Below are 23,268 nucleotides of genomic sequence, written 5' to 3' on the forward strand. Positions count from 1 at the left end.
TAATGCGGCGGGTTTGGAATGATACGGTGGGAAAAGCCACCATTGCGGCCGGCGAATTTAAACGTCGTTTTACCCGCCCGCTACTGCACTTGGGCTGAATCGTCCCAGATTTGCACTAAGGTCTGTTTAGGTCTCATGAACTAAAGCTATTTATATCTGCAGTCCTTTAAAAATGAAAAAAAAAGCTGCAAATGTCATTTAGAGTGAAAAAGAAGACAACCATTGCTGAAGCGCACTAATTGCCAGGCTATCTGATGTAGCTTATAAAGAGCTATTAGCGATCTGTTTCTGCAGTTTCAATAGACTTCATTGTTGACATTTCCCAAGAGCTATTTTTATAGTTGAACCTAGTATGAATGTTTGGCTGTGTTTCAAAAGCTTCAAAATCACTTAGCCCCCTCCCCACTCCCCCCCCCCCCCCCCCCCCCCCCCCCACTGTTGTGATGAGTTCATATTATGATTGACAGTTTTAAGCGTGTATTAAAGAATTAGTTGTCTTTGGTGTGGTAAATGAAACCGATGTTTGTTACCTTTTACAACAGATTGACCACTTGAGGAGATTTAACATTTTTGAATGGGTTTTATGAATGAAAGTTTTTGTGACAAAGAATCATGTACACATTATAGCACAAAGCAGAAAGGACCTGAAAATTATAGCACTTTTTAATGGTCTGTAGTGAAATGCAAATGCTTCTACGCCACTTCAAATGGATGAAATTATTAGACTTCAAATGGGTAAAAACATTAGTTTTATCTTTGTTTGCCTTCTGTTACTATCAAGACTATGGAGCAATGCATTTGCATAAAATCACCAAAGTGGCCTCAGTACATGTAATACTGGATGAATTCCATATTAACAACAGAACATGACTTTCCTGGATTATGTTCATCATTGGCAGGCAAACCTCAGTAAGGGAGCATGGTGTCACCACCCACGAGCAAAAGTTGCTATCTGAAAGCTCTCAGTTCATCACATGTGAAGATAAAGTCATCCAGTCCCAGTCATTCAAAGCAGTTAATATGAGAAGTTCAGGATGCCATTCTTCCTTAGTTCCTTGGTATTTTTCCTCAAATTTGGATTTTAAATACAGTTCCCAATTTGGAAAAATAAACTAAGATTCGATTCATCTCAAATTCCAACTGTTTGACGCAATGAAACCACAATTAGACAGGCATAAGAAGCTAGTAACAGGCCAGATGAATTTCTGCATGCTTGATCATTTCTCTTCTCATTTGCTGTTGCCCCCCCCCCCCCAGCCAAACACCCACCACCACCTCAGGTTTATTTACTTAAAGGTAGCAGTCAGGATCCCAAAAGCCTAGCAATCTATCCACTGGTCTCACAATTCAGTAAGTTCCTAGGTTCAATTGCTTCTCTCTGATGAACTAACTGAAGACAAAAAGGTCTGAAAATTTTTTGTGACAAGGAATCATGTGGGAGCATTTTTGAATCTAAGTTCCCAATTGTGTCCATGGTGGAAACTCCAGGACACAATGAATTTGATTTACTTTGTAGCCCAGCTTAGACAGTTGAACATACTCCAATATAATTCATCAAAAGCGTGTCAGTGACCATATATGCACTGTCATCTCCCAGCTCTACCTCACCATCACTTTTCCCTATCCCTCCATTGTCTCTAAACTCTCAGACCTCTTGATCGACATCCATTACTGTATGAGCAGAAATTTCCTCCAATTAAATATTGGGAAGACTTCAGTGCCCATGACAAACTCCATTCCCTACCCACCGATTTCAACCTTTCCTGAGACTGAACCAAACTGTCCTGACTCCAAATTGAGTTTTTAAACGTATATCTGCACCATCACTAAAATCACTTATATCCGCTGTATCTCCACCTCTCCTCTGTTCATCTGCTGCTGAAGCCCTCATCCATGTCTTTGTTACCTCTGGATTTGACTTTTCTAATGCACTCCTGGCCAGCTTCCCACATTCTATCCTCTATAAACTTGAGGTCATCCAAAACTCTGCTGCCGCATCCTTAATCACACCAAGTTCTGTTCACCTATCCCCTGTGCTCACTGACCTATGTTGGCTCCTGGATAAGAAACAACTTCATTTTAAATTCTCATCCTTGTTTTAAATTCCTCCACGGCCAAGGGTGCACAACTGTCTAAAAGGGTGCTCTCGCCAGTTGTTGTCTACAAGGAGTCTGGGGTTGTTAGAGAGAGAAAAAAAAAGTTTGCCCAGGGAAGGCCTGACTTGGAAAGCAGGTGCCATTGGTATGAGAAAGGGGAAATAAAAGGTGCATGGTTGTACATCTTGCACGGTGCTTATGCACTGCATTCTCTGGAAGTCGGATGCCGGCTGCCTGATTTCCTTTCAGCCAGCAGCTGTACTCAGGGATCCCACCTGGCTGCTCATGATCCGGACCAGATTTGACCTTGGAACTGTCCAAGTAATCCATGCTTTGTGATGTTCCCTTGCTGCATTTAATCCCTCCCTCCTCACCCAGCAGCTCATGCTTTAGCACCACATTCAGTAAAGCCGCATGTCAACATGTTGCACAGGCAGCCAGGGGCACACTGCGCACTCACATCCCACTCTCCCAGAATCAATAGCAAGTCTGTTCCCTTTCTGGTGTTGCATTTGAAACCTGGCAGACACACTGTGTTCTTTTTAAAATGTTTAAATCGTGATATCCAAATACACCTCTGCCATAACTATGGAGGAGGAGGTTGGAAAAGTATTTCAAAGGGTGACAATCCATTATTCAAAAGTCAGAATTCCACAAAATGGCTCAAATTTCTCATCCCTGTGCGTCCCCCTTGGAGCAAGACTACAATCCAATAATTGAGAAGGCAGCACCAAATTTTGCATACTGTTTACCACACGACAGTTGGTACAGGCAAGTTGAGAATCACAATCCTCCATGCCTAAATAACAGCACTGACCAATTTTTACCCTTAAGTTTATTGTTGGTTAGCATTCTGGTCACCACTTTGGCAAGTACTTGATAACTTAAAATTTTGTTTTCTTTTTTCCCTTCCTCTTTTCCCATTGAAAGCAAATGTGAGGGTTTTAAAAATATAAATATGGAGAATTCTGCCCAGTTATTTTCAAATAAACAGGATAAATGGGTCTTTTTCTGGATGGCAAGCTGTAACTAGTGGGGTGCCACAGGATTCGGTCCGTGGGCCGAAACTATTTACAATCTATATTAATGACTTGGATTCAGGGACAGAAGGTAATATAGCTAAATTTGCAGATGACACCAAAATAGGTGGGAAAATAAGTTGCAATGAAGAAATAAGAAATTTACAAGTGGATATGGACAGGTTAGGTGAATGGGCCAAAATTTGGCAGATGGATAAGCGTGAGGTTATGCATTTTGGTCGGAAGAATAAAAAGGCGACTTATTATTTAAATAGGGAGAAACTTCAGAATGCTTCAATGCAGAGGGATCTGGGTGTCCTCGTGCATGAATCGCTGAAAGCTAGTATGCAGGTACAGCAGGTAATAAGGAAGGCAAATGGAATTTTGGCATTTATTGCTAAAGGAATAGGGAATAAAAATAGGGAAGTGTTGTTGCAACTGTACAAGGCATTGGTGAGACCGCATCTAGAGTACTGTGCACGGTTTTGGTCCCCTTACTTGAGGAAGGATGTAGTTGCACTGGAGGCGGTTCAGAGGAAGTTCACTAGATTGATTCCAGAGATGCGGGGCTTGTTTTATGAGGAGAGATTGAGCAGGGTTAGGCCTATACTCGCTAGAGTTTAGAAGGATGAGAGGTGATCTAATTGAGGTATATAAGATGCTAAAGGGGATAGACAAAGTAGACGTGGAGCGGATGTTTCCCCTTCTGGGGCATTCTAGAACGAAAGGCCATAGTTTTAGGCTAAGGGGTGGTAGATTTAAATCAGAGATGAGGAGGAATTACTTCTCTCAAAGGGTCGTGAATCCGTGGAATTCACTACCTCAGAGTGCAGTGGATGCCAGGACGCTGAATACATTTAAGGAGGAGATAGACAGATTTTTAATTAGTAATGGGTTGAAAGGTTATGGGGAGAGGGCGCGGGAAATTGGAGTTGAGGCCGAAATTAGATCAGCCATGATAGTAATGAATGGCGGGGCGGGCTCAAGGGGCTGAATTGCCTACTCCTGCTCCTAGTTCTTATGTAATTGTGTGCTTTTCAGTCTTTCATGGAAAATGTTGACTTTGAAAACAGTATTGATCCATCATTTCCTTAAAACCTGTAATTGGAGCAATGCCAAATGCAATCTATAACAGCTGTAAGTTTAAAAATCACTTTAAATGTTTTTTGTGACAGTCCTTCCCTTTGCCTTAATGTTTCTGTATTGCTGATTTGCATTCAGACCTGGTTGGCTGCGGACTGTCCAAGACTAAGGATATTATCAGTGGAGTATGACAGTCATCTTAGCGACTGGAGATCCAAGTGCCCCATGGAGAATGAAAGGTACGCACTTGGTCATTGTCCAAGTACATATTTTATTACAGTACAAACAATTCATTAAGAAAAAGTTGCATGTATATAGAGCAATATCATGTTCTGAGGACACCGCTAAGCACTATACACTATACACATTGGAGAGACCAAACGCAAACTGGGCGACCGCTTTGCAGAACACCTGCGGTCTGTCCGCAAGAAAGACCCAAACCTCCCTGTCGCTTGCCATTTTAACACTCCACCCTGCTCTCTTGCCCACATGTCTGTCCTTGGCTTGCTGCATTGTTCCAGTGAAGCCCAACGCAAACTGGAGGAACAGCACCTCATCTTCCGTCTAGGCACTTTACAGCCTTCCGGGCTGAATATTGAATTCAACAACTTTAGATCTTAAACTCCCCCATCCCCACCCCGTTTCTTCCCCCTCCCTTTTGTTTTTTCAATAACTTTTAGATTTTTCTTTTCCCACCTATTTCCATTATTTTTAAATCTACAACTAATACCTTGTCAGTCTTTCCACCCCACCCCCACTAGAGCTGTACCTTGAGTGTCCTGCCATCCATTCTTAATTAGCACTTTTCTTAGATAATATCACCATCTTCAACACCTCTTTGATCCTTTTGTCTGTGACATTTTTTGATTATCTGCTCCTATCATTGCTTGCTTGTCCCTACAACCACCCCACCCTCAACTTCACTCCCCCCGCCCCCCACCTTAAACCAGCTTATATTTCACCCCTCTCCTAACTATATTTCAGTTCTGTTGAAGGGTCATGTGGACTCGAAACGTCAACTCTTTTCTTCTCCACCGATGCTGCCAGACATGCTGAGTTTTTCCAGGTAATTCTGTTTTTGTTTTGGATTTCCAGCATCCGCAGTAGCTTTTTGTTTTTATCACTATACACTAATGGTCGTGCCTCACTTATCACCCCACCAGCCTCCGCATTCAAAGGATCATCCTCCGCCATTTCCGCCAACTCCATCATGATGCCACCACCAAACACATCTTCCCTTCACCCCCCACCCTGGCGGCATTCCATAGGGATCATTCCCTCCGTGATACCCTGGTCCACTCCTCCATCACCCCCTACTCCTCAACCCCCTCCCACGGCACCTTCCCATGCCACCGCAGAAGATGCAACACCTGCCCCTTCACTTCCTCTCTCCTCACTGTCCAAGGGCCCAAACACTCCTTTCAAGTGAAGCAGCTTTTCATTTGCATTTCCCCCAACTTAGTCTACTGCATTCGTTGCTCCCAATGCGGTTTCCTCTACATTGGAGAGACCAAACGCAGACTGGGTGACCGCTTTGCAGAACACCTTTGGTCTGTCCGCAAGCATTACCCAGACCTCCCTGTCGCTTGCCATTTCAACACTCCACCCTGCTCTCTTGCCCACATGTCTGTCCTTGGCTTGCTGCATTGTTTCAGTGAAGCTCAGTGCAAACTGGAGGAACAGCATCTCATCTTCCGACTAGGCATTTTACAGCCTTCCGGACTGAATATTGAGTTCAACAATTTTAGATCTTGAACTCTCTCCTCCATCCCCACCCCCTTTCTGTTTCTTCCCCGTCCTTTTTGTTTTTTCCAGTAATTTATATAGATTTTTCTTTTCCCACCGATTTCCATTATTTTTAAATGTATTTCCACCCATTGTTTATCTCTACCTTTTAGTATTCCCCCACCCCCACTAGAGCTATCTGTACCTTGGCTGTCCTGCTCTCTACTCTTAATTAGCACATTCCTTTAGATAATATCACCACCTTCAACACCTCTTTGTTCTTTTGTCTGTGACCTATTACTGGCTGCTTGTCCCAACAACCACCCCCCCCTTAAACCAGCTTATATTTCACCCCTTTCCTATTTTTACTTAGTTCTGTTGAAGGGTCATGAGGACTCGAAACGTCAACTGTCTCTCCTCCGCCAATGCTGCCAGACCTGCTGAGTTTTTCCAGGTATTTCTGTTTCTATTTTTGTTTTGAAGTATATAAGATCCTGAATGGTCTTGACAGGGTAAAGGTTTCTTCTTTGAGTGAGTTCAGAACTAGGGGGCACTGTTTTAAAATTAGGGGTCGCCCTTATAGGACAGAGATGAGGAGAAATCTTTTCTCTGAGGGTTGTGCGACTTTGGAACTCTCTGCCTCAGAAAGCAGTGGAAGCAGGGTCACTGAATATTTTTAAGGCAGAGGTAGATAGATTCTTGTTAGGCAAGGGAATCAAAGGTTATTGGGGATAGAAGGGAATGTAGAACTCGAAATACAAACAGACCATCCATGATCTTATCGAATGGCGGAGCAGGCTCAAGGGGCCGAATGGCCTACTTCTCCTATTTCGTATGTATGTTCATACGTATCATCTAGCCCCTCCTACGTCTATATCACTAGCATCAATGGATATTTTGAATGCTTTATTTGGGGCTGCCAAAACAGGTTCACTTATTAATATGGCCTTTAACCTCTTAAAGGCAGTCTGACAAGACTCTGCCCAGTTAGCTTTTATATTTTTCTTCAGCAAGTTCGTTAGTTGAGTGACTACCAATGCGGGACAAACTTCCTGTAAACCCCACATATTCCGAGGAACCATAGTATTCCTCATTTTGTTTTAGGTACAGGAAAGTCCATAATTGCTTGAACTTTAGCTTCTCTAGGCAACACTGGAGCTTGCCCCAAGACATATCCAAAATCAGTGACTTTGGTCTTAGCAAATTCACTCTTTGCCATATTTATCACAAAATCAGCCTTTTGTATCAAATATCAAATTTCTATCAAACAGTGCACTTCAGAGTTCCACATGCTCCTCCCAAGTAGACCAATAGATCATTAATATACACAACACAGTTTGGCAATTACTTGGTTTGTCAGTCTTTGAAAGGTAGCTGGTGCATTCTTCATTCCAAATGGCATAACCTTACATTGGTGCAGATCGTCTTAGGTTTGGAAAGCAGAGACTTCTTTGGCTTGATCCTGTTAGTGGAACTTGCCAATAACCTGAATTTCCAACTCTATCAATCCAATCTTCAAGTTGAGAATTTGGATAAGAATCACTTTTTGTTACAGTACGAACTTTCCTGTAATCAATGCAGAATCTTGGAGATCCATCAGGTTTTGGTACCAGCATGACTGGAGAACTCCAGCTACTTTGACTTGGTTCAGAATTACCTTGTCCAGCAAAAACTTAATTTCCCCTCTGACTTGAGCCAGTTTTCCAGGGTTGAGTCAGTAAGAGTTTTGTTTAATGGGTGTAGCATTTCCCATAAATAGCAAAGGAAATTCACCCTGATCTATCTATACACGGTGACTCATTTTTTTTGAGCAGCTTGGCTATGTCACACTAAGACCTCAATGCAAGATGGTGTAATATTCTATCCAAAGTTTTTAACACCTCTGATTGGCTAATTTTATTACTGGGGTTTTGATCTGAGAATGTCCAATCTTTTACTCATTGTTTGAGCCCTCAAGTGTATTCATGTCACCATTTTCCTTCTTTACTACCTGGAGTACATGTTGGTTGACCAGCCTCCCTATCATAACACCATTTCAGCATATTTATATGACACACCTGTTGATGTTTCCTTCTGTCTGGGGTACTGATTACGCAGTTTACCTCTCTGAGTTCTTAACATAATAAGGTCCACTAAACCTAGCCTTCAGTGGTTTACCTGGCAAAGATCCAGTACTTCATCCCAGGCTTTAAAAATTCATGTTTCAGCTGTCTTATCCGTTTGGTTTTTCATTACTTGTTGGAAAATCTTAAAATGTTCTTGATGTATTGTGCATGTTTTTGACAGTCTTTCTTGAAAATGGACATGTAATCTAAGAGAGTAATTTCTTTTTCCTGGGCCGTAGCTTTCTCTTTAATGAATTGAAGTGATCCCTTACTTCATGTTCATGGACTAACTCAAAGAGATTGAAACCAGTTGACTTATTAAGTGTATCTCTAATGACAAATAATGAAAATGAAATTCCCTTTTCCCTGTCCTCAGGATATTCCAAACAATAAGCTCTATTCATGGTTCTTAAGGTTTGATGGGCGTCTTTTCGAAGGCCCCTGAGACTACGAGTGGTATGCAGCTGATTTAATTTGCTTTACTCCTAAGCTACACAGGGGATACTTGTGACACAAAATTTGATCCTTGATCAGACTGAACCTTTATGGATAACTCCTACCTGGTGAAAAACTGAATTAACCCTTCGATTACCACATTTGCAGTGATTTTTCTTAAGGGTATTGCCTCTTGGAATTTGGTAGATAAATCCATAATGGTTTGATACTCATTTTGAGTAAGGGTCACACACAATCTATTAGACCCTGCTAAATGGTTAATCGAAAGCGTATATTGGGATCAATCAACTGGTTTAATTGACAGCTGGAGCTTCCCAACAGTTAACACGTGTGACATGCCTTGCAGAATTCAATCACATCTCCATGCAATCCTAGCCAATAAAATTGCTTCATTACATTAGCCTGGGTCTTATTCCTCAATGACCCATCCTCGGAATCTCATGAGAAATTCTAAAAGTTTCGCTGCGGTAGGATCAACAATTTGATGGACTACTCTCCACTCCTAATATGCTAGTCTCTGAGGAGATTTCCACTTCTTCATTAATATGTCATTATTTTAGATATTTTATGATATGGCAGGTGGTATTTGCCAGACTGACCAAAACCAAAAGGGAAATTTGGTCACGCTATCACAACAGTTTTGCAATTTGTATTTATTATGAGAAGGTTTGTGCACAGAATTCAGAAGTAATGAGTCCACTAACACCTTTAGAGACTTTAAAAATTAAATTAAAACATTTATTAACAAAAAAGAATAAAACACATATCCAAGATTACAATTACAAGGTTACTTAATATTATAATTCCCAAAATTCCTAGTTAACCAGATTCCCAACGACACTCCACCTTTAAGGCAACAGTCCAAAATTAATTTTAAATTTATAGCGACAATCCAGCAAGGTTACCACAAGCACCCACTCGACAGTGGAATTCCAAAGGCTTTTAACACAACTTTGGTTACTGGAACAGCAGACTTTTGCAAAATGGCTAGAGGCTTTTACCTAAGTCTATTTCACATGGTGTACCTTTCAGATATTACATGACCACCCCGCACACAGCCTTCTGTCCTTCTTTAAATATATTTCTTCCTCTTTAATCTGTAATCCCATTGCTATCACGTGTCTTCCCGGAATTTACTTTTCCCAAAATATAAAAATCTTTGGGAAAAATCAACATAATAACCTGCCTTATTTATCTTGTTAGTTGTAAACATCTTACCATGAACTTTTGAAAACCAAACACCTCTCCACTTATTGGCAGGTCAACTCTTATTGGTCAAGGCCTTGCCCTGGGGAATGAACCAGGGAATGGCTGTCACCTAAGCTTTTGTTTAGTTGAAAAGGTGCAATGTGTGTACATGCTCTTTTTGTCTGCAAAGGACAGGGCCCTGTGTGTGAATATATGTAGCTTCTAGCACATATATGGGAGCCACGCTGCGAGCCCAACTGATAATCTTAAAATGGTTTTCAGTGTAATTCTTAGCACAATCATGGTTGTTTAACAAGTGTTGTCCAATTGCGGAGTCACACTTAATGTTGGACACTGTTTTGAGTTTTTCAAGCATGGGCTAGTTGGGTATGGTCAGTAATTTGCGAACATCTGAAGGGACATGCCATTTGATATTATCTGAGTCATTGGGGCACACAGCCTACATACCTGGCATCACACCACACTGAAATTCTTATACCGCATGACTCATTTGTGTGATAGGCAGAACATCTTTTAGGCTTGACAACAGTATCCTGTTAGTGGAGAATTCCACTTGTGTTGCTACTGCATAATAGCAGCATGAAACAGCTAGCTTTACCTGCTGTTCAAATTTTTGAAACACCTTACCCTTCCAGGATAATTTTTCAAGTCCAAAAGTGGCAGCCTTAGGCCTGTTCATGAGTTTGCGAGATCCATAGCAATGCTTCTACCAATTAAAGTCTACTTGCCAACCAATCAGCGCACTCTTTTAATGCTGTTGTTCCCGTTACAATTTGGTATTCTTGCAAATTGTCCTGGAACTACGTTTGCATTTCTCCAGTCCTCTGGTACCTCCCCTGTATCTAGTGAAGATTGGAAAATCATCCTCAGAGCATCTGCTATCTCCTCCCTGACTTCCTTCAGCAGCCTCAGAAACAATCCATCTGGCCCTGGTGACTTATCAAGTGCAAGACAAAAAGCTTTGACAACATGTCTTTTCTCAGCAACACTCAAGTTCTGTACCACCAAACGACTGTTAATAACATCCAGTGAACCATTCTGATTCTTCCTCAGAATATGCCATCTGAGACAATCCCCGCAAACCAGAGTCTGCCTGCTTGGCTTCAGTCAAGGTGGCCCAGTTAAATAATTCAGCCTCTCTTATTTTCAGGATCTTTAACCTCATTCAGTATCCCCCAAAAAGTCCTATCTAACTGAACATCTGAATTATCCTCCCACTCAATTGATTCCACGTCATCCTAGGTTATGTGATATGTTGTACACATCAGCCAGAACCGCAGCTTCCCTCATTTTTGAAATCCTACGCTCTTCCAGATGTGACCTGATAGCTATTGGGATGATGCTTCTATGCTCTTCCATTATTATTACTTCCCTCATATTCTCAAAAGTCTCCTTTAATTTAATTGGCCCAAACCACCAGTCAAACAATATTTCTTTCTCCCTAGCATATTCTACAAATGTATTATTTTATCTTTTCGTCACAATCTGAAATTCTGTTTGATGCGCTTCAGAGACAAGCTCATAAGCATTAAATACCGCACTTTTTACTCTCTCATAAACTGAGAATTGTTCTTCCAAAAGACTTGAATAAACATTCATTGCTTTCCTTGCTGAGACACTTTTCAAAATAAGAGTACTTGTGCCCTTTGGCCACCGTAGTTTTATAGTCACTTTCTCAAATGAGACAAAATATCTCTCAACCTTAATGCTAAAAGGTTAGTTAAGGAAAAAGTGGGACCTATCAGAGATGAAGATGGAAACTTGTGTGTAGATGCAGAGGCTGTGCAAAGGGTTTTGAATGAATATTTTGTCTCCATGTTTACAAAGGAAAGGGAGGATGTAGATATAGTAGTCCAGGAGGAACACTGCTAGATATTGGACGGGATAGTCATAAAGAGAGAGGAAGTACTCGAAGGGTTGAAATCTTTGAAAGTTGATAAGTCACCAGGGCCAGATGGATTGTTTCTGAGGCTGCTGAAGGAAGTCAGGGAGGAGATAGCAGATGCTCTGAGGATGATTTTCCAATCTTCACTAGATACAGGGGAGGTACTGGAGAACTGGAGAAATGCAAACGTAGATCCATTGTTTAAAAAGGGATCAAAGGAAATGCCAAACAATTAAAGGCCAGTTAGTCTTAAATCGGTGGTGAGCAAATTAGTAGAATCAATCCTGAGAGATAGGATTAACTGTTATGTGGAAAGGCATGGACTCGTCAGGGATGGTCAGCATGGATTTGTTAAAGGAAGGTCTTGCCTCACAAATTTGATTCAATTCTTTGAGGAAGTTAGTTTGAAGCTAATTCCAGGGAGCAGAGTCGGAGGGCGGAGTTCCAGAGCGGTGAGTATAAAAACCTTACCTCGGGGATTCGCGGCCTAGTTCCAGGGAGCAGAGTTGGAGGGCGGACCTCGGGTCCTAAAAAAAAATTAAAAGTGGCGCCACAGAAAACCTGTGACCTGATTGGCTGGTAGGGAATCTACACTGAATTTGAAACTAAAATATTGTTAAACTAATTAAACCAAATAAATAAATCACTTAATTAATAACCAGAGGGTATCTAGACCAGAAGCAGGGGATTACTGTTCTTATAATTTAGCATTTATAGTAGAAATCTAGCCCTAGGGAACGTATAGTTAATAATGAGTCAATAAGCAGTTATTAGATTTAAATTAATTTATTAAATAGTTCTAGAAATGGCAGCTGCTGGGGTAAAGTGCTTCACCTGTGGGATGTGGGAAATCTGTGATACTTCAAGTGTCCTGGACAACTACATCTGCAGGAAGTGTACCCAATTGCAGCTCCTCACAGACCGCATGGATCGGTTGGAGCAGCAGTTGGATGCACTTAGGAGCATTCAGGTGGCGGAAAGCATCATAGATAGGAGTTTTACAGACGTGGTCACACCCAAGGTACAGACAGATAGATGGGTGACCGCTAGAAGGGGCAGGCAGTCAGTGCAGAAATCCCCTGTGGCAGTCCCCCTCTATAACAGGTATACCGTTTTGGATACTGTTAGGGGGGATGGCCTATCAGGGGAAAACAACAGCAGTAGCCAGAGCAGTGGCACCGCGGCTGGCTCTGTTGTTCAGCTGGGGGGTCAAAGCACAGAAGAGCAATTGTCATAGGGGACTCTATAGACAGGCGCTCAGATAGGCGCTTCTGTGGTCGTGAAAGAGACACCAGGATGGTATGTTGCCTCCCTGGTGCCAGGGTCCAGGATGTCTCTGATTGGGTACGGGACATTCTGAAGGGGGAGGGAGAACAGCCAGAGGTCGTGGTACACATTGGTACTAACAACATAGGCAGGAAGAGTGACGAGGTCCTGCAGCGGGAGTTCAGGGAGTTAGGCAGAAAGTTGAAAAAACAGGACCTCTAGGGTTGTAATCTCAGAATTACTCCCTGTGCCACGTGCCAGTGAGGCTAGAAATAAGAAGATAGTGCAGCTAAACACGTGGCTGAACAGATGGTGTAGAAGGGAGGGTTTCCGATATCTGGATCATTGGGGTCTCTTCGGGGGCAGGGGGAACCTGTTCAAGAAGGACGGGTTGCATCTAAACTGGAGGGGCACCAATATCCTGGCTGCAAGGTTTACTAGTGTCACTCGGGAGGGTTTAAACTAGTATGGCAGGGGGGTGGGAACCAGAGCAATAGGTCAGCAGGTGAAATAAATGACTGGGAACTAGTGAATATGGCCAGTAGGACTAAGAGGAAGAGCAGGCAGGGAGAAATTACTGATCACAGTGGGACTGGGGGTCTGAAATGCATTTGTTTCAATGCAAGCAGTATAACAGGCAAGGCAGATGAGCTTAGAGCTTGGATTAGTACTTAGGACTATGACATTATTGCTATTACAGCGACTTGGTTGAAGGATGGACAGGATTGGCAGATAAACGTTCCAGGATTTAGATGTTTGAGGCAGGATAGAGAGGGATGAAGAAGAGGCGGGGGAGTTGCACTACTGGTTAAGGAGAATATCACAGCTGTACAACAGGAGGACACCTCAGAGGGCTCATGCAGTGAGGCAATATGGGCAGTGCTCCAGAATAGGAAGGGTGCAGTCACAATGTTGGGGTTTACTATTGGCCACCCAACTGCCAGCAGGAGATTGAGGAACATTTATGTAGGCAGATTTTGGAAAGATGTAAAAGCAATAGGGTTGTTGTGGTGGGTGATTTTAACTTTCCCTATATTGACTGGGAATCACTTAGTGCTAGGGGTTTTGATGGTGCAGAATTTGTAAGGTGCATCCAGGAGGGCTTCCTGAGACAATACGTAAATAGTCCAGCTAGGGAAGGGGCAATACTGGACCTGGTATTAGGGAATGAACCCGGCCAGGTGGTCGAAGTTTCAGTAGGGGAGCATTTCGGGAAAAGTGACCATAATTCAGTAAGTTTCAAGGTACTGGTGGATAAAGATAACAGGAGTCTTCAGGTTAAGGTGCTTAATTGGGGGAAGGCTAATTATAACAATATCAGGCAGGAACTGAGGAATCTAGACTGGAGGCGGATGTTTGAGGGCAAATCAACAACTGATATGTGGGGGGCTTTCAAACGTCAGTTGATAAGAATTCAGGACCGGCATGTTCCTGCTAGGATGAAGGATAAGTATGGCAAGTTTCAGGAACCTTGGATAATGAAGGATATTGTGAGATTAGTCAAAAAGAAAAGGGAAGCATTCGTAAGGGCTAGAAGACTGGGAACAGATGAAGCCCGTGGAGAATATTAAGAAAGTAGGAGGAAACTTAAGCAAGGAGTCAGGAGGGCTAAAAAGGGTCATGAAAAGTCATTGGCAACCAGGATTAAGGAAAATCCCAAGGCCTTTTATACATATGTAAAAAGCAAGAGGGTAGCCAGGGAAAGGCTAGGCCCACTCAGGGACAGAGGTGGGAATCTGTGTGTGGAGAAGAAGAAATGGGAGAGACACTAAATGAGTACTTCTCATCAGTATTCGCCAAAGAGAAGGATTTAGCGGTCGATTTGTCTAGGGAAGAGTGTGTAGATAGCCTGGATCATGTTGAGATCAAAAAAGAGGAGGTGTTAGGCGTGTTGAACAATATTAAGGTGGATAAGTCCCCAGGGCCAGATGGGATCTACCCCAAAGTACTGAGGGAGGCAAAGGAGGAGATTGCTGGGGCCTTGACAGAAATCTTTGTATCCTCACTGGCTACGGGTGAGGTCCCAGAGGACTGGAGAATGGCCAATGTTGTTCCATTGTTTAAGAGGGGTAGCAGGGATAATCCAGGAAATTACAGGCCGGTGAGCTTTACGTCAGTGGTAGGGAAATTATTGGAGAAGATTCTTCGTGACAGGATTTACTACCATTTGGAAGCAAATGGGCGTATTAGTGAGAGGCAGCATGGTTTTGAGAAGGGGAGGTCGTGTCTCACTAATTTGATCGAGTTTTTCGAGGAAGTGACAAAGATGATCGACGATGGAAGGGCAGTGGATGTTATCTACGTGGATTTCAGTAAGGCCTTTGACAAGGTCCCTCATGGCAGACTGGTACAGAAGGTAAAATCGCACGGGATCAGAGGTGAGCTGTCAAGATGGATACAGAATTGGCTTGGTCATAGAAAACAGAGAGTAGCAGTGGAAGGGTGCTATTTTCTGAATGGAGAGCTGTGACTAGTAGTGTTCCGCAGGGATCAGTGCTGGGACCTTTGCTGTTTGTAGTATACGTAAATGATTTGGAGGACAATGTAACTGGACTAATTAGTAAGTTTGCAGACGATACTAAGGTTGGAGGAGTTGCAGATAGTGAAGAGGATTGTCAAAGGATACAACGGGATATAGATCGGTTGGAGACTTGGGTGGAGAAATGGCAGATGGAGTTTAATCCGGACAAATGCGAGGTAATGCATTTTGGAAGGTCTAATACAGGTAGGAATTATGCAGTAAATGGCAGAACCCTTAAGTGCATCGACGGGCAGAGGGATCTGGGTGTACAGGTCCACAGGTCACTGAAAGTGGCAACACAGGTGGATAAGGTAGTCAGGAAGGCATATGGCATGCTTGCCTTCATCGGCAGGGGTATTGAGTATAAAAGCTGGGAAGTCATGCTGCAGCTGTATAGAACCTTGGTTAGGCCACACTTGGAATATTGCGTGCAATTCTGGTTGCCACATTACCAGAAGGATATGGAGGCGTTGGAGAGGGTGCAGAGGAGGTTTACCAGGATGCTGCCTGGTCTGGAGGTTATTAGCTATGAGGAGAGGTTGGAGAAACTCGGATTGTTCTCACTAGAGCGACGGAGATTGAGGGGCGACTTGATAGAAGTTTACAAAATTATGAGTGGCATGGACAGAGTAGATAGTCAGAAGCTTTTTCCCAGGGTGGAAGAGTCAATTACTGGGGGACATAGATTTAAGGTGAGAGGAGAAAACTTTAGAGGAGATGTGTATGGCAAGTTTTTTACACAGAGGGTAGTGAGTGTCTGGAATTCGCTGCCAGAGGAGGTGGTGGAGGCAGGTACGATAGTGGTGTTTAAGAGGCAGCTTGACAAATACATGAATAGAATGGGAATAGAGGGATACGGACCCTGGAAATGCAAAATGATTTAGTTTGACAGGCAGTATGATCGGCGCAGGCTTGGAGGGCTGAAGGGCCTGTTCCTGTGCTGTACTTTTCTTTGTTCTTCAAGGGGTTAAAACAAGGAAATTGATTAGTGCCACTTTGCTGAATTGGTCTCGCATGAATGCGCATCATTGCTTCACTTTCCTGATTCACTGAATTGTCATTGAAAGGCACCTTAGCTGTGCCCCTCTCCTCATTTGGGAATGCACAGTTCAGTTGGTTGCCCCTTTAATGCCCCCCCCCACCAGTGCATGCACCTGCCCTCCATTTGGCCCGCAGAACACTCACCAGCAAAGTTTCTCCTCATTTTAATTTTGTACTGTGCCATCGCTGTAAATTGGAAGATGGTGGTGCTGAGCTCTCACTGCCAGACCAGCTTGGATCCTCCCTGTGTGAGTATGGAAACCTCTCATCAGCCCAGAGAAGCTTAATGTTTAGGTTTCCATCCTTCATAGACCTCTCAATTATCTCGCTGTATTCCTTGATCCCATCATGGATATCTGTTTGTTAGGCCCTGAGCCTTTTGAGGTGGATGTGCCTATGTGGACCTCACCCCTCTGCATCTTGAGGCCAATTGCACAGTTGCACTGATCTGGTAGGTAGAGACATATAGCACATCCCCCCACACACTCGGATACCTCCTCAGTGCCTTTTCCCCACTTGTCGGCTCCAGATGCCCCTCCCCCCCCGACTCTATGGTCCAGTATGATGCCAGAAACCCCATGGACTGAGGAGTGTGATTTTTTTTTTTAATTCATGTACGGGACTGTGGGTGTCACTGGCTAGGCCAACATTTATCCCTAATTGGGCACAAGTCAGACTGCACTGACATGCGGCCTCTCATGGCCCCACCACCCGGACTGGGACAAGGACAGTCTTTTGCAAGCTCAAAAATGTAAACTGACGTGCTTCTTCACTCAGTGCTCCTCCCATTCTGCGCCTGGCTTATGTCATTCTGTGACGTACTGTCTCCCCATCCTGTCGCTGAGGACGCTAATCCCCCCCCTGCACCCTCCCCCAGTCATGTGGCTGAGTGCAACTTTGCCCACTCGTACCTCTCAGTACAACCCTAGCCCTGCAGCACCTTCCCACACCTCAGGCCAGTTTCACCCCTTTCCCAGTGCCCTAAAACTGCAGGCCCGCCTTACTGCTGGTCTGGTAGGTAGAGACTTGCCTCTGGCACACCCCTGATTACCATGAGTGAAGTGCAGGTCGAACAAACCTCGAAGTCACGAGCAAATTACAGGTCGCTAGGTGCACGTCGCATATATATTGTTGTGAAACACTAATTGCACACCAACGTGCCCTGATGATCCAGCGTGGGGGAATGATCCCGGTGAGGTGCAAATGTATTGAAATGGCATTCCCGACGTGCTGCAGCAGGAAACATGCCCCGTCATTGAAGGTTGCAGCGCACAATCGTGAACTGGTTTTACAACGACGTAAAACTGATTTTTGGCCTTCTCGGGATATTTTCCACTCCCGCCTGCATTCGATAAGGTGAAACACAAAAGATTAATACACAAGATGGGGGCTCATGGAGTTAGGGGTAATATATTAGGATGGATAGAGTATTGGTAAATAGACAAGAAGCAGAGCAGAGGGATAAATGGGGCATTTTCAAGTTGGGAGGCCATGACTAGTAGAGTGCTGCAGGGATTAGTGCTGGGGCCTCAGCTATTTACAATCAATATTAATGACTTCCCATACTGCAAGACATCTTCTTAACCCTTTTGCCCCGATCTCCACCACTCTTCCCTCCAAGTGTGAGGTGCTGAGGGATTTCTTTGTCACCAAGGCAAATATCATCGAACCAGCTGCTGCTGTTACTTCCCCCTTCTCCTAGCCCATCAGGTTAAACTTCCTCCAAAGCTCTCTCCTGCCTTAGCCCTGAACATGTTTCCTCCATTAGTTACTCTTCTAACTCCCCTCTTGTCCTCTCCAAGCTCATTTTGCCCATGAGGTCCACCTCTTACTCTCTCAACCTTAATTCCATTAAACTATTGATACCCAACTTCTCTTTTTGGCTCCCATGTTAGCTGACATTGTCAATCGTCCTTCTCTCCTTCAAATTTGCCATCACCACCCGCTGCTCACAAAACCAACCTTTGACTTCCTCCATCCTGACAGACCACCCTCCCTTTCCTCTCCAAAGCCTTTGAACATTTTGCCTCCTAAATTGGTGCCCATCTTTCCCAGAACTCTAGGTTTGAATCCCTCCAATCAGGTTTACACCCCTGTCACAGTACGAAAACAGCCCTTAACTAAGTCAAAAACAAAATCTTACCTGACTTTGATAAAGATGAACTATCCCTCCTCATTCTTTTCCACCTGTCTGCAGCCTTTGGCACAGTTGATCACACCATCTGCCATCACCTCCTCTTAGCTATCCAGCTGGGTGGTGCTGTACTTGCCTGGTTTCATTCTTATCTATCTAATCATAGCCAGAGAATCATCATCAATGGCTTCTCTTCCCATTCTCACAGTTGTCTCTGGTGTCTCCAAAGGATTTATTCTTGGGGACACGGGTTCAAATCCCACCATGGCAGTTGGTGGAATTTAAATTCAGTTCATAAAAACCTGGAATGTAAAGCTAGCATCAGTAATGTTGACCGTGGAACTATCATTGATTGTTTTAAAAACCCATCTGGTTCACTGTCGTCCTTTAGGGAAGGAAATCTGCCATCCTTACCTGGTGTGACCTACATGTGACTCCAGATCCAACACAATGTGTTTGACTCTTGTGCTCTCAATGTGCTTTGAAATGGCCTCACAAGTCTCTCAGTTTAAGGGCACTTAGGGATGGGCAACAAACACTGGCCTTGCCAGCAACATCACATCCCATGAAAGAATAAACCTCCTGAAAATATACCTCTTTGACTAAGCTTTTGGTCTTCTGCTTTAACAGCTCCTTATGCAGTTCAATGTCATGTTTTCACAGAATCTCACAGTGCAGAAGAGGCCCTTTGGCCCATCGAGTCTGCACCCACATGTGAGAAACACCCGACCTACCTACCTAATCCCATTTACCAGCGCTTGGCCCATAGCCTTGAATGTTATGACGTGCCAAGTGCTCATCCAGGTACTTTTCAAAGGATGTGAGGCAACCCGCCTCCACCACCCTCCCAGGCAGCGCATTCCAGACCGTCACCACCCTCTGGGTAAAAAGGTTTTTCCTCACATCCCCCCTAAACCTCCTGCCCCTCACCTTGAACTTGTGTCCCCTCGTGACTGACCATTCAACTAAGGGGAACAGCTGCTCCTTATTTACCTTGTCCATGCCCCTCATAATCTTGTACACTTCGATCAGGTCGCCCCTCAGTCTTCTCTGCTCCAACGAAAACAACCCAAGTCTATCCAACCTCTCTTCATAACTTAAACGTTTCATCCCACGCAACATCGTGATGAATCTCCTCTGCACCCCCTCCAGTGCAATCACATCCTTCCTATGATGTGGCGACCAGAACTGCACACAGTACTCCAGCTGTGGCCTCACCAAGGTTCTATACAACTCCAACGTGACCTCCCTACTTTTGTAATCTATGCCTCGATTGATAAAGGCAAGTGTCCCATATGCCTTTTTCACCACCCCACTAACATGCCCCTCCGCCTTCAGAGATCTATGGACACACACACCAAGGTCCCTTTGTTCCTCAGAACTTCTTAATGTCATGCCATTCATTGAATACTTCCTTGTCAAATTACTCCTTCCGAAGTGTATCACCTCTCACTTTTCAGGGTTAAATTCCATCTGCCACTTATCTGCCCATTTGACCATCCTGTCTATATCTTCCTGTAGCCCAAGACATTCAACGTCACTGTTAACCACCCGGCCAATCTTTGTGTCATCCACAAACCTATTAATCCTACCCCCCACATAGTCATCTATGTCATTTATATCAATGACAAATAATAGGGGACCCAGCACAGATCCCTGTGGTATGCCACTGGACATCCTTCAGTCATCACCCTCTGTCTCCTACAACTAAGCCAATTTTGAATCCACCTTATCAAATTACCCTGTATCCCATGTGCATTTGCCTTCTGTATAAGTCTCCGATGTGGGACATTGTCAAGTGCTTTGCTGAAATCCATATAAATTACATCAATTGCACTACCCTTATCTACACGCCTGGTCACCTCCTCAGAAAATTCAACCAAATTTGTTAGGCATGACCTCCCTCTGACAAAGCCATGCTGACTATCCCTGATCAAACCTTGCCTCTCCAAGTGGAGATAGATTCTCTCCTTCAGAATTTTCTCCAATAGTTTCCCTACCACTGACGTGAGACTCACTGGCCTGTAGTTCCCTGGCTTATCTCTCCAACCCTTCTTAAATAGCGGAACCACATTAGCTGTTCTCCAGTCCTCTGGCACCTCCCCTGTGGCCAGAGAGGAATTAAAAATTTGGGTCAGAGCCCCTGCGATCTTCTCCCTTGCCTCCCTGAGCTGTCTGGAACGCAAATCATCCAGACCTGGAGATTAGTCCATTTTTAAGCCTGCCAACACCTCTAATGCGTTGTCACTCCCTATATCAATTTGCTCAAGAACCTCGCACTCTCTCTCCCCAAGTTCAATACCTTCATCCTCATTCTCTTTGGTGAAGACAGATGTGAATATTCATTCAACACTCTAGCGATGTCCTCTGGCTCCACCCATAGATTGCCCCCTTGGTCCCTAATGGGCCCTACTCTTTCTCTGGTTATCCTCTTCCCATTGATATGCTTATAGAATATCTTGGGATTTTCCCTACTGTTACCAGCCAGAGCTTTCTCATATCCCCTCTTTGCTCTCCTAATTGCTTTCTTAAGCTCCACCCTGAACTTTCTGTACTCCTCTAATGCCTCCGCTGATTTGTTCCCCTTGTACCTGCTAAAAGCCTCTCTTTTCCTTCTCATCGTACTCTGAATATCTCTGGTCATCCATGGTTCTCTGGGCTTGTTACTCCCTCCTATCACGCTAGAGGGAACATGTTGAGCCTGTACCCTCCCTCCCCATTTCCTTTTTGAATGCCCCCCACTGCTCCTCTGTAGATTTCCCCACAAGTAGCTGTTCCCAGTCTATCTTGGCCAGATGCTGCCTTATTTTACGAAAATCCGCTCTCCCCCAATCCAAAACATTTTTTTGCAACTTGTCGATTTCTTTGTGCATAACAAACTTAAATTTTACCATGTTTTGGTTGCTATCACTAAAATGATCTCCCACCACCACCTCAGACACCTGTTCGGCTTCATTCCCCAGAATTTCGTCCATCTCTATGCCATCCCTTGTTGGACCCTCTCCATATTGACCTAAAAAGTTCTCCTGTACACATTTCAAGAAATCCACTCCATCCAAGCCCTTAACACTTGACCTTATGTCTATCCCAATTAATGTTGGGAAAGTTGAAATCACCATAGTATCACCCTATTGTTATTGTTTTTACACATCTCTGCAAATTGTGCACATATTTGCTCCTCCATTTCCTGCTGACTATCTGGCGGTCTATAATGAACACCTAACAATGTCGCTGCCCTTTTTTTATTCCTAAACTCTGCCCACAAAGCTTCATTCAATGCCCCCTTCAAGATATCATCTCTCCTTACTGCAGTAACTGACTCCTTAACTAACAATGCAATGCCTCCTCCTCTTTTACCCCCTCCCCTGTCTCACCTGAAGATTCTGTATCCTGGAATGTTGAGCTGCCAATCCTGCCCCTCCCTCAACCACGTCTCTGTGATGGCTACTGATTCACAATTCCACATGTCAATCCTCATCCTTAACTCATCCGTTTTACCTGTCATACTCCTGGCATTAAAGTAGAGGCCATCCAGCCTTGCCTTACTCCCTTGAAACTTAATGCAGCTGTACTCCCTCTGACTTGATTGTTTGACTGTATTATGATGTGTCCTTATTCTGCTAACATTCTGTGTCCCCTCCCCCTGCCGAATTAGTTTAAACTCCTCCCAACAGCACTAGCAAACCCGCCCGCAAGGATGTTAGTCCCGCTCTGGTTCAGATGTAGACCGTCCCACTTGTACAGGTCCCACCTTCCCCAGAAACGGTCCCAGTGATCCAGGAATGTAAAATCCTCCCTCCTGCACCAACTCTTAAGCCACGTATTCATCCACGCTATTCTCCTATTTCTGAGTTCGCTAGTACGTGGCACTGGGAGTAATCTGGAGATTACAACCCGAGAGGTCCTGCTTTTTAGTCTACTGCCTAACTCTCTGAATTTTTGATGCAAGACCTCATCCCTTTTTTTACATATGTCATTGGTACAAACATGTACCATGACCGCTGCCTTATCACCCTCCCCCTTCAGGATGCATTTCCATCATTCAGTGACATCCCGGACCCTGGCACCAGGGAGGCAACACACCATCCTGGAGTCACGTTGATGGCCACAGTAGCGCCTATCTGTTCCCCTGACTATAGAATCCCCTATTACTATTGGTCTTCCTCTCTGCCTCCCCTCCTGTACAGACAGGCTGCTTGTGGTGCCAGAAGCTTGGCTCTGCCTGCACTCCCTGGAGGAACCAGCCTCCAAAATGGAATACTGATTTGCAATTGGGACCCCAGGGGACTTCTAAGCTACCTGCTTGTTTCTCTTGGACTGCCTGGTGGTCACCCATTCCCTTCCTTCCTCAAGTCCCTTAAGCTGTGGTGTGAGCATCTCTCTAAACATGCTATCCATGATGCTCTCAGACTCGCGGATGCTGCAGTGTCCCTAGCCGCCATTCCAGCTCTGAAACCTGAGCTTTCAGGAGCTGCAGCTGGACACACTTCCTGCACACATGCTGGTCCCAGGCACTGGAAATGTTCCCAGCTTCCCACATGGAGCACGAGGAGCACACCACGGCTTTGAGCTCTCCTGCCATGACTTATCCCTTTAAATTAAACCTTTTAAGTCAATTACTCTAGGGCCCTTCTTTTCTGATCCTCGTTACTACAGAATATACAAACTATAAACCACAAAAAGACCTTCAACTATAAGTGTTTTATAATGCCTCGGTGAAGACCTGAG

At 44.2% G+C, this 23,268-nt stretch overlaps 1 protein-coding gene across 6 annotated transcripts in view; it reads left to right on the top strand.

The window, feature by feature from the left end:
• The window catches only part of serac1 (serine active site containing 1), a 198,111-nt gene that overhangs the window by 146,123 nt on the left and 28,720 nt on the right, over window positions 1–23,268 (top strand). For all 6 annotated transcript variants that reach the window (XR_013578666.1, XM_078556815.1, XM_078556817.1 and 3 more), the window contains one exon: window positions 4,337–4,437. Coding sequence is in view for 5 of the 6 variants with exons in the window: in XM_078556815.1 (XP_078412941.1) it covers window positions 4,337–4,437 (101 nt within the window). In the remaining variant the exon portion in view is untranslated. The remainder of the gene's footprint in view (window positions 1–4,336; window positions 4,438–23,268) is intronic.

The sequence above is a fragment of the Cetorhinus maximus genome, chromosome 14, assembly GCF_964194155.1.
Source record: "Cetorhinus maximus chromosome 14, sCetMax3.hap1.1, whole genome shotgun sequence".
Taxonomy (NCBI): domain Eukaryota; kingdom Metazoa; phylum Chordata; class Chondrichthyes; order Lamniformes; family Cetorhinidae; genus Cetorhinus; species Cetorhinus maximus.